The sequence below is a fragment of the Dipodomys ordii genome, unplaced genomic scaffold, assembly GCF_000151885.1.
Source record: "Dipodomys ordii isolate 6190 unplaced genomic scaffold, Dord_2.0 Scaffold32, whole genome shotgun sequence".
Lineage (NCBI taxonomy): Eukaryota > Metazoa > Chordata > Mammalia > Rodentia > Heteromyidae > Dipodomys > Dipodomys ordii.
Window position 1 is genome coordinate 16,309,216 of NW_012267248.1, and position 12,056 is coordinate 16,321,271.

General features: G+C 41.1%; 2 protein-coding genes across 4 annotated transcripts in view; both read left to right on the forward strand.

Moving 5' to 3' along the window:
- The window catches only part of Casp8ap2 (caspase 8 associated protein 2), a 31,512-nt gene extending 30,608 nt beyond the window's left edge, over positions 1-904 (forward strand). For all 3 annotated transcript variants that reach the window (XM_013016701.1, XM_013016700.1, XM_013016703.1), the window contains one exon: positions 473-904. In XM_013016701.1, the coding sequence (XP_012872155.1) occupies positions 473-476 (4 nt within the window). In that variant the 3' untranslated portion in view covers positions 477-904. The remainder of the gene's footprint in view (positions 1-472) is intronic.
- A 2,913-nt stretch (positions 905-3,817) lies between these two features.
- Positions 3,818-12,056, forward strand: part of Mdn1 (MDN1, midasin homolog (yeast)) — a 161,743-nt gene continuing 153,504 nt past the window's right edge. The window contains 2 exon segments of the mRNA XM_013016634.1: positions 3,818-3,997; positions 5,146-5,174. Of these exon segments, the coding sequence (XP_012872088.1) occupies positions 3,860-3,997; positions 5,146-5,174 (167 nt within the window). The 5' untranslated portion in view covers positions 3,818-3,859.

Genomic DNA, 12,056 nt, shown 5'->3' on the forward strand with positions numbered 1-12,056 from the left:
GTGTGGACAATGTCACCCCTTCCTTCACTTTCCCTCTCCTTTTCCTTTCCACAAATTGCACGGTGTGTGTGTGTGTTGATCCTGGGTGTGTGTGTGTGTGTGTGTGTGTGGATCCTGGGGGTGTGTGTGTGTGTGGATCCTGGGAATGAAATCAGGGCCTTGTGCTCTAGCTCAGCTGTTTTGCTCATGACTGGTGCTTGAGCCACACTTCTACTTCTGGCTAATTTGGTCATTTGACTAGAAAAAGGTTTTTGGGTTTGTCATCTGCGTTCCTAGCTGTCTCTGATTTTTTTCCCCTATATATTATAGTATCATTAACTATAAAAAATAACAGTGTAACAACACTTGATTTTCTATAAGCTAATTCTGTAATGTCAGTATTGTAAGTACAGCTTGTTTAGAAGGTTATACCTTGAATATGTCATATTTGAAAATTAAGAGTTATAACTTTAGCATTTTTTTTATATTACAGATAAGTTGCTGAATTCCTTGGAATTTTCATTGGTTACTTCATACTACACAGAAACTTTGATTCCTCGTGTTTTAAATGGGGAACTAATGGAGATTTTGTCTCATTTTTTATTACAAGAAGATAATCTATATTTGTTATTGCTTCTGGACTTTCTAATATCAGCTCAGCATGTTCAGCCTGTTATAGTTATGGGTCTGATTTTCTTGTTCTTGGTCAAAATATTTATTTTTAAACATATTAGAAGTTACCCAAATGAAGACAACAATAATGTAATATTAAACCCTTTTGATATTTCAATGAAATGACTTCTAGATTTTTTTAAAAATAGTTTTGTAGGATTTTAAACTTATATTTAGTTCAAGTTTTCATTTTTAGTTTTTATGACTGCTCTTTTTTGGTAAACTGAAAAATAATTTAAATAGTCTACCTGTAAATATGTATAATTATAATGATGTAAAATTTTGAGTGTATGTGTCTGTATGTATGCACATACGTATATGGCTTTGCCTAGCCAATGATTTTTTTACATCTGTGTAACATTTTGTACAAAGTTTGTTTTCAATAACAGTAATGTATAATAAAAAACATGTAAAGTTGTGTTATATTGTGTTTAGATGATTTTAAAACGTGGTAAACCTAAGAGGCTATTTTGAAGTGTTCCATGATGGGGAGTGTGGCAGGCTAGTCTGTCTGGATAGATTCATTAATGAAAACCTGTTGTCAGTGCTTGCTTTATTTCACAATAAATCATACCTCGCCTGCATTCCTTTGAAATAAAATTAGGGCAAGTGAAGATTTGGAGAAAACCTTTGTAAGAATTGATTAGCTTAGGCATTCTTCATGCTTCCCTCTCCAGTTTCCTGCTAGTCTCATTGCCATCTCACTCAGAGAATCGATAGAAAGAAGACCCAAAGAATCAGTTGGTAGATTTTTAGGCCAGAAGAATTAACTGGTTTTGTAGTGCTGGGGTTATTTACCATAAGCTTGCTCCTTTTGGTCTTTTGAACATCCAGTGCAAGTAAAAGGGTTAGTCATTTTTCAGTGCATTCATCTCTTTACCACCAAGTAAACCATAAACTATCATGACTAAAAGATAGTACTGGCTTAAAAGAAAACTGGATTATATAAGACCTTCAGAATATAAAATGAGGGAATATGAGGATTCTAATATTCTCAATATGAGAATAAGAAAATAGTTAAAAATCTAAAAAGAAAATAACATAAAAAATAGCATATAGCTAAAGATTGAATGAGTTGGAATATTAGGCTGAAAAACTTCCAAGAGAGAAGCAAACTGAAAACAACAATAAATGGGACCAATAAAAATTTAACTGAGATGGAGGATAGAAGCAGATATGCCAAAGTTTAATGATATGTAGAAGGAGAAAAAAGATCACAATGCCAGAGAAGATTCACAAATCCTAACATTCACACATTACTATCGGAGACAACGAGGAAAAGCTTTTAAAAGTACTAGAATAAAAATTTTCTATTTACTTCAATCTCCAATGTATGTGCTTACAAAAAAAAAAAAGATTTGAGTCTGATAATGCAAACCTACAATTCCAGCACTTCAGGGGCTGAGGCAGGATTAAGAGTCAGGCTAGTTTGAGCAACATAGCAAGACCCTGTCTCAAAAATAAAGATTAGCGGCACACGTGGAATTTTCTTTAAAATATTTATTTTAGTTGCACAAAGGAATTGCCATTCATCAAAGCAGTTTATGAGTAGAATTCATCTTGATCTTCATGTCACCCCTTTTAACATTCTACATCCCTCCAAACCCTACTCTGTTTTCTTGGTGGTGTTGGATATGCATTGAATTTTATGCCTGCCTGCAACTCCATAGAGCGGAGCAGGAAAGCTGAAAATCTGTCCTTGGGCTGGACTACTGGTCAGCGGTACTTTCCTAGTATAAAGAAGTGCCTGGGTTGGATCTTGAGCATCCTCCACCCCTGCTCCTCCATCTCTGTGGATAGTTAAGTATAAGCCCAGAATTGTTAATATTGATCTTGCTCAGATGAAAGTATTAGGATTTATTTCCCTCAACTGTTATCCTGATGATTCTTTTACTTAGAGCCCATGTGTTGGACTGTTGGTTTATACACTCTTACAAAGAGGAACGAACCTCCGTGCAGATTCATAAGTGTAAGGGTGCGTTATAATTATTTGTAAGTACATAACTACTATTCCATTGGGCTTTTTGGCTTGGGATTGAACCCAGGACCGCACAGAGGCTATTCAGCCCACTACCACTGAGCCATGATTACTTTTTCGAGGCCTTTGACTTCTTATAAAAATGCCACGATAGGGGCTGGGAAGGTGGCTCAGTGGTAGAGTACTTGTCTTGCATGCTCGAGGCCCTCAGCACCACATAAGAAAAAAGCCGGAAGTGGCGCTGTGGCTCAAGTGGTAGAGCGCTAGCCTTGAGCTGAAGAGCTGAGGGACAGCGACCAGGCCCAGAGTTCAGGCCACACGACCGGACCCCCCCAAAAAAAATGCCATGTTAGCAGTGTAATAAATTCTAGATTGTTAATAATTCTCCAGCCAGTTTCCAACTTTCAGCGTTAGTATTAAACTTTTTTTTTTTTAAGCTCGGGACCCGAACTCAGAAACACATGTATTAGGCAAGAACTCTGCTTCTGAGTTACACCCGTAGCCAAAGTTTCGTTCTTTTTGTTTTGTACATAATTATAATTTTTTCTCCCGTCACTCTCTGAGTTTCCCCCTCTTCCCTCAGGCAGGGGGCGCGAAGGAGGAGGCTGAGGGAGAGATGAAAGGACGATGAACACCGAAGCTCAGACCCGGGGATCAGCAGTTCAAAGCCAGCCCAGGCAGGAAAGTCCTGACACTCTTATTAGCTCCAAGAAGTGGAGCTGTGGGTCACGTGGTAGAGCAACAGCACCACCACCGACTCCGCCCTTACCCCCCACCCCCCCGCCATGCTTCAGAGCTGTGTTGCTCAGGGGGCTAGTTTCCGTTAGAGTCGTAGGGGGTCCAAAGTGCCCGTCTGGCGCGGCTGGTCCACCTGTGGGCGTGGAAGGAGCCGCTGAGCCTCCTTCCGTTGCGCCCACGCCAGCGGAACCTTCTGTCTCCGCCCTTCTCACGCTTTCGGAGAGCACACCCAACTCGCGCCGACGAGCTCCGAAAGTCACTTCCGCTCCCCGAGCCGGCGCAGCCGTGACGTAGAGCTTCCGCCAGCGCAAGGGGCGGGGCCGACGGTGCTCGGAGTCGCCGCCGCCGCGGGCTGATGACGCGCAGGCCCGTGGGCTTCACCACGTGTGCTGCAGCTCGCCGGCTTTCGGCGGCCACTTTCCCTGGGGGCGTAGTCCGGCGCTCGGGCGTGGGAGCCTCGGCTGCTCGGCGGCTCTGAGCGCGGAGCAGCGGATGCCTGTGGATCACCGGGACGGAGACCCCGGAGCCATGGAGCACTTCTTACTGGACGTCGCGGCCGCGCCGCTGCGGCTAATCGCCGCCAAGAACGAGAAGAGCCGTAGCGAGCTGGGTCGGTTCTTGACCAAGCCGGTGAGGAGAGAGGGAGAGGGAAAGTTCTAGACAGGCCCGGGGCGCCGCTCCGCGGGGACGTGCCCCTTTGCAGGGGCGTCGGAGGAGGCCTCTGGTCACTTGGCCCCTCCGCGGGGCGGTTGGTGGCGTCGGCGCCGCGCAGGTGGCCGGAAGTCGCCTTTGGGTTTGCTCGTGGGGGGCGGCCGCTCCCCTCGCCCCCTCGGCCGCGCCCGCGCTGAGGTAGCCTGCGGGCCCCTTCTAGAAGGAATGGAAGCCGGCTTTCCTGACGTCGAGGCTGCAGCGGGGCCGTTCCCGACTGCGTGGGCCACACACCCCGGTTCGCTGGGCAAATGTGTTTTGCCCGGTCCCTTCAGCGTGGCTCTGACGCGTGCTCATCGCGTTCCTACGCTGTGCAAGTCACCGTGGGGGCGGCCCTAAGCAGATAGCGAAAGAAATGAGTTATGGTGTCTCCCTGGAGGGGACTTTCCCGTTCACAAGCATGCAAAACAACTGCAGGAAAAAGCTAGACCCGCTCATGTGTGCTCACTTGGACCAAGCCATAGGCTTTAAAAGGAGACAAACTGGAATATTCTGGGAGAATTGACTTCTCATCGATTCTCCCCTTTAAGGACCCACGTTAGAATCTTTTCGCGTTGCATTTTCGTTTCCCAGTCTATGCTAACCCTCGTCCAGTGTCTGGCAAGCCTCTGGAGGTAGTAGAAAGTGTGTTTTTAAATTTTGATATAACTCAATCACAAGTGCGTGACCTACATGTGTATTCCATTGCTTAGGAATCACAGCAGTCTATTGAGTGACAGACAAAGGGACTTGATTTGGAGCAACACAAATCTCACAGGCAAAACCTTGCCTTTTCTGGTTTTTGTTTTTTTTTTCCTTTGGAGATGAGCGTGTGCTGGGGATTAAATCCCTACCCTCTAGCTACTTCGCCACTGAATGACACGCCCAGGCAAGAGGAGATAATAAATTGGACAGGAGAAATAAAGAATTGACTTTATCTTCTGGATTTCTGGCCCCTGGGCCGTGGAGAAGTTATCAGTAACACCCTTAGGGTGTCTATTTAAAAAGCAGTTTTTCAGAGGTAATTGGCTTAGTTGAACTTGAAGTGTGTATTGTTTCTGGGAATCTTTATAAGTGACCTTATACTTTAGATCACAAGTTGTGAGACAGAAGTTTATGGGTGAGCTTAAGGAAACTTAATGATTCTCTACCCCAGTAATTAATGCCTATGGCACTGGGAACGTTGCTGTGAGGTAAAGCACACTTATTGTGCATGAACCCCTTAGTTCGGTTCTCCACAACCAAGGGGGGAAAAGTTGATGTTGATGTTTTGGTTTTGTTTTGTTTTGTTTTTTGGTCCTGTCCCGGGGCCTGAAATCTGGGCCTGGTCACTGTCCTTCAGCTCAAGGCTAGCCCTCTACCACTTGAGCCACAGCGCCACTTCCGTCTTTTTTCTTATGTGGTACTGAGGAATCGAACCCAGGGCCTCATGCATGCAATGCAAGTACTCTACCACTGAGCCACCTTCCCAGCCCCGAAGTTGATGTTTTGGGAATCGGATAGGAATAGCCTTTTATTAGGTAAAGATTTGAATGAGAAAGACATTGATGAATAGGAATGACTGTAGTAAAGCTGCCAAACTAGGAAGTTGAGTTGAATTAAGGAATTACTGCCTTTCTTTCTTTCTTTCTTTCTTTCTTTCTTTCTTTCTTTCTTTCTTTCTTTCTTTCTTTCTTTCTTGCCTCACGTTGTCTCACCTTCCTGTCTTCCCTACCTAGGTCTGAACTCAAAGTTTTGCATTCACCCAGCTGTCTGGTGGTGATCTACCTCTTGAGTCATGTCTCCAGACTGCCAAACTGGCTTTTTTTTCTTCCCCAGATTATTTTGGAGCTTCATACTCTTCACCCCCACCCCCAAACTGTCTTCAAATAGAGATCCTCTGAATCTCAAGTCTCCTGAGTAGCAAGCAGTGTGTTCTACCACTGAACACAGCTCATATTGTAAATAATTTAAAGCCTTTGACTGGATTAATTATATACACAATTCTCTGAGTGTGTGTTCATACACATGTACAGATGTCAGATCTAGTGCTTGAACTCTGAGCCTGAGTGTTGTTCCTTAGCTTTTCCACTTGAACCACATTTGAACTACAGCTCCACTTGCAGGTTTTTGGTGATTCCTAGGGATGGGAATCTTTTGGATGGACTTTTCTTGCCAGAGCAGTCTTCAAACTACAATCCTTAGATCTCAGCCTCCTGAATAGCTAAGATTACAGAAGTGAGCCACTAGCACCTGGCTTATATTACAGTTCTTTCTCCATTTTTGTAAATATATATTCATAATACAAATATATTTATGCATTAAATACATCTATGAAATTAGTAAACAATTGAAGCATTGATTTTTTATTTTTATTTTTTTGCTTTGGCATTTGAGATCTGAAGAATTTTTTTAGGCCTGTGCTTTCTATTGTGTTTATCTTAGCAGATGATTCTACCTTGTCTGGAAGAATCATCAGTTTTTTGGGGAGTGGAGGTAGGGTTTCTGGGGATTGTGCCTTGGGCCTCAGACTGAACCAGGGAGCTAAAACCTACCCCTTTCTTAGCTCTTTACATTCCTTTTTCTTCTGATGTAGCCAGTGCCTCCTGCGATTACTTCCAAAGTATTAAGTCTGTCTCTGTCTCTCTCTCTCTCTCCTATTCTTAGGATTATTACCACCTTCATCTCTTCAGTCTTCCATTATGTTTGTATAGAGCTTATCACAATACATCAGCACTTAGTTTCCTTATCTTAAATCCATTTTATTTCACTTTTGCTTTTGTGCCCTAAGGCAAATGAAATTGAAATCTGTATTTGTTTGTTGTTTTTTCCTTCAGGCTTTGTCTCACAGAGTAGCCCTGCCTAAGATTATAGGGTGTCTGTCACTTTGCCTAGCAAGTTTCACTTTCTTTATTAAATACATATTCCACATTTTAGCTGTAAAAAGTTACATGTAATAGTTAAAAGCCAACACTCAGTGCTTGCCTAAAGTGTTCTAGCATTTAATTCACAGTATTGCCAAAATAAAATCACCACTGGGCCCAGTTTCTGACAAGAATCACGTGTTACACTAATAGTTTTGTTACCTTGTCCTGATCCTTTCCCTGTGATTTTATAGTCTGTAAATGGAGATGATAATCTAATTTGTGGGTTGCTAGTAAGACTAAATGCATAGGACCTGTTAAGTGCTGACTATAGAAGTGCTTGCCATTATTGCTGAAAATAAGGCTGTTATATGACCAGAAAATACACAAAAGAAACTTAAAGTATGTTTGGAACATAGTGATTCATCAGTAAAAATGAGCTGTAAGTGTGTGTGTGTGTGTGTGTGTGTGTGTGTAAGGCTGAGATTCAGCCTAGATCCTCACACATACTAGGCAAGCTCTCTACCACTGAGCCATATTCTACTGAGTTATTTATATTACCATTTTTGATACCAGGTCCAAGCTGGGCTTGAACCCTGGGCTTAAGTAATCTTACCTCAGCCTACAGGCTAGAACTAAAGGAATATATTTTACCATGCACAGTTTTAATTATTTTTTTAATTTTTCCCAGTGCTAGTGATCAAATTTAGTAAAGCCTCACATGCTGGAAAGGGGTCTTTTATTTTAAAAACAGCTTTATTGTGAAATTGTTTTCCTGTCATATAGTTCATCCATTTATGATGTGTAGTTCTGAGATTTTTTGCTATATTCATAGATGTAAGTGTTCCATAGTCAAATTTCAAACTGTGTGTGTGTTCGTTCGTTAGCATGTTTGTTTGTTCATTCGTGTGTGATTGTTCAAGCCCTGGGGCTTGAATTCAGGGCCTTGATGCTGTCCTTGAGCTCTTTTGCTTGAGGGGAGGACTCTACCACTTGAGCTACAGGTCTACTTCCAGTTTTTTTGGAGCTTAATTGGAAATAAGACTGTCCCAGACTTTTCCTGCCTTGGCTGGCTTAGTCCAATCTCCTGAGTAGCTAAGATTATAGGCATGAACCAATGGTGCCCGCAAATTTTGAACATTTTTATTACTTTCAAAGGCAACTCCCAAACTCTGGTTTCTATTAATGATCATTTAAGTCTTTTTTTTTTTTAGACACTCCTATATTCTAGCTATCCTTTTCAAGTTGTTTTATACTCCACTTCCAGCAACTGCTAACATAGTTCTTTTTTCCAGATTCCCTGTTTTGGTCATTTAGATTATTAGTAAGACAAATTATTTCATATGAACTTCTCCATTGATTCCAGAATAAAAATTGTAGCTTTCTAAAGTGGCTTATGATCAGGAGCTGAGGTATATAGCTAGGAGTAGAGAGCAGTGCCCAGGATATAGGAAAACTTGGGCTTGTTTGATTTCCCCAGCACTGAAAAAATAAAAATAAAAAACAAAACTTGTTGCCCTGATAGCTTACTCCTAAAGTCCTGGCTGTTCACCTCCTGGGTGAGATCTGAGGATTGCAGTTTGAAGCCAGACCAGAAAGTCTGTGAGACACTTATCTCCAATTAACCATCTAAGAGAGGCTGGAATTGAAGCTATGACTTAAGTAGTATACTAGCCTTGAACAAAAAGGTTTAGGGACAGTGCCCAGGCCCTAAGTTTAAGCCCCAAGATTGGCACTTAAAAAAAATTAATTAAAGACAACAGCAAAAGCAAAAACTCACTTCATATACCATTTTCTTTCTTTCTTCAGTGTTCCCCTCCCCCACCATGTTGAGACTTAAATCTGGGATACTGTCCACTAAACTATATTCCCAGCTGGCCAGATTGTGTGTTCTGTACGTGCTCAGTGTTCCACTGAGCTACACTGCAGCTCACCAAAATACTTTGTATGTAGTCCTGGCTGGTCTTCAACTTGCAGTTCTCCCTCAGCCTTCTGAGCACTGGGATTACAGTGCCCCACTATTTTGTCTGGCCTGTATTACAATTGGTTTTATTTTTATGCTTCACCAGTCCAATAGTCCTTGTGTGGTAGAGATTGGACAGTTTTGCCCTTAGGCTAAACTGGAGACATTTTGATGCAGGATAATTAGGGTAGGTATGCTTGTAATACCTAGTGCATGGTGGCCAGTGAGTTTGCTAAGCATACTGTAATACACATGACAACAACCCACAACAAAGAATTATACAGCCTAATATATCAGTATTACAAGATAAAGAAAGAACTGTGCCTTGTCTAATTTATTGGAATGACCATGGCTTACTACTATGTTTTGGTAACTGGAGTCACCCCCAGTGCTGCTGTTGTCTGTCATCCTTTGTTACTTCTGGCCTCTAGCTTTGCATTGCCTTTTCTTAGAAAGCATCTCCTTGTGTCTCTCCTTCAATTAAAACTTTTTCTGTCTGTTCTGGAAGAGTGCTTTGCAGTTAACCTTGTCTAGGAAAACATTCTTGATTTAAGAGGGGTATTGTAGCTCTAGTGTCTGAGTTAGGCAGAAAATGTTTAATAACAGATAGCTCTACTCCCAAACTATGATAGGTGTTTTCTTTTGTTTTTGTTTTTTTTTTTTTAGTAGAAGATAGCTTTGAAAACCTTTGCGTTTTCAGCATATTATGACTCTCTAAGGTGATTTTTAACTTAGTTTCTCCTGTAATGGAAACAGTTTTGTTCTGTTATGAAAATAATTAGAATCGGGAAAAATTTTGGCATTCTTGCTTGTTTTATAGGGAAGTTTAGGTATTTATCTCTTCAGCTTAAAATACTTAAATGTAACTAAATAATTGTACAAAGATAAAAAATCACAAAATTTAGAAAATTTCTACTAATTAATAGCTGGGCAAAATCATCAAGCACAAAGCCTGTTTTATTATTGAAGTATTTGGGGGTAATTTATTGAATACTGAAACTAGAAAGCAGAATGGTTTTGTGGGTATGCTTATATAGTATCTTTTTTTTGGGGGGGGGCGGGTCCAGTCATGGGCCTGAACTCTGGGCCTGGGCGCTGTCCCACAGCTCTTCAGCTCAAGGCTAGCACTCAACCACTTGAGCCATAGCGCCACTTCTGGCTTTTTTTTTTTCTGGTTATGTGGTGCTGAGGAATCGAACCCAGGGCCTCATGCATGCAAGGCAAGCGCTCTACCACTGAGCCACCTTCCCAACCCCTTGTATAGTATCGTAAATGCAAAAATTTTAAGTCAAACCATCACAACTTTATTTTCTTTTTGTGTACCCTTTACAAATGTGTAAGGATGAAAAATGTTACAAATATTTCTGGCTTTCTGTATATTATTAGCATGTAACTCAAATGCTAATAAGTGTTGTAACAAAGCAATATTCCAACCCTTATATACATTTATATGTAAATGTACTTATACATATAATTTATAGGCATATTGATTTGTAAATATATAAGTATATATGTTAAGATACTGACTTAGTGCTGTAAGATTAAAAAGTCAAATATATCCCTTTTTGGCTATGATAGAATAACTGGGATTAAATTTGTTGCCATAAACAATTAGAAAAATGGGATAAAATATATGAAACTATTTCAAAGATTGGATGAAAAGCAGCTTAGATCTGCCCTCCCTGAAAAGGGAAATAGGGTTTACCTCTGCAGTTATCCTATAATTATCTACTGGACCCTTGCTCAGGGGGGAGAGAACCCAGCTGAGAAGACAGATTAGAGTAGAGGAAATAACTCCAGAAATACAGCATCTTGAACATATTTGGCTGAATATGAAAATAGGAAGAATATATAAGTGTATGTAAGTGTAGGAGTTTGTGTAGGTAGGAGATACTCAACTGTCTGGAGTAAAAGTAAAAAGACCAGGTCAAATACCAGGACAACCAATGTAGAAACCAGAAGAGACACACTGTAAAAGTGAGTATTTCACCTTTCCTAGAATTAGTGCCTTTCTAGAAATTTGCTGTCAACTGAAAGAATCAAGCTGACTTGCAAGTAGATTAATTGCCTACTACAATAAAGAAACACTATATAATACAGTTAATCTATTGCTGTTAATTAAAAATTACCAGATTTCTTTAAAAGGCCTGTTACTAGGAAGACAACCAGTAAACTTAAACAGATTATAAAATAACAAAGTGATTACATATATGTTCAAGGACTTAGAAGAAATACAAATACAATGGTAGAAATTTAACCTATGGAAATTCAAGTAAAACTAAAAAATATGCCTATAATGAATGAATAGGTTTTGTAGAAGATTGTTTAATTCAGAAGAAAAGATGATTGAATTAGAACATGGGTCAGTATAAATTGCCCAGATTAGAATGGAGCGGGGTGAAAGCTGGCTAATATTCAGCGATCTGTTGGACATTACTAAGTAGTCTGCTTTATGCATAGTTGGAGTTCCAGGAGGAGGTAATAGAAGAAATAAGCATTAAAATACATGAAGAATACTATCCTTACTATTTTTTAATTTGGTGAAACATAATTATCAGGTTCCACAGATCCCAAAAGGTAAGAATCATAAGCAGGATGAATGTAAAACACACTATGCCATATCATAATCTATGTGAAATGAAGTATGTGATAGTGTCTGCCTGTATATAATACCAGCACTTGGGAAGTTTAGGTAGAAGGATGCAAGTTCAAGGCCAAGCCATTAATACATAGCCAGCCCTCGCCTCAAAAACAAACGTAACTGCCTGGTGCTGATTGCTGTAATCCTAGCTTCTCAGGAGGCTGAGATTTGTGGACCTTAGTTCAAAGCTAACCTGGGCTGGAAAGTCCATGAGACTATCTCCAATAAACTACTCAGAAAAAGCTGGAAGTGGCACTGTGGCTCAAGTGGTAGAGCACTATCCTTGGGCGAAAGAAGCCCAAGGACAGAGCTCAGGTCCAGAGATCAAGCCCCAAGACTGACACAGAAAAAAAAGTAATGTCTTAAAAACTGCTAGAGGGGCTGGGAAGGTGGTTCAGTGGCAGAGCGCTTGCCTTGCATGCATGAGGCCCTGGGTTTGATTCCTCAGCACCACATAAGCAGAAAGGAAAAAAGCCGGAAGTGGCGCTGTGGCTCAAGTGGTAGAGTGCTAGCTTTGAGCTGAAAAGCTGAGGGACAGTGCCCAGGCCCAGAGTT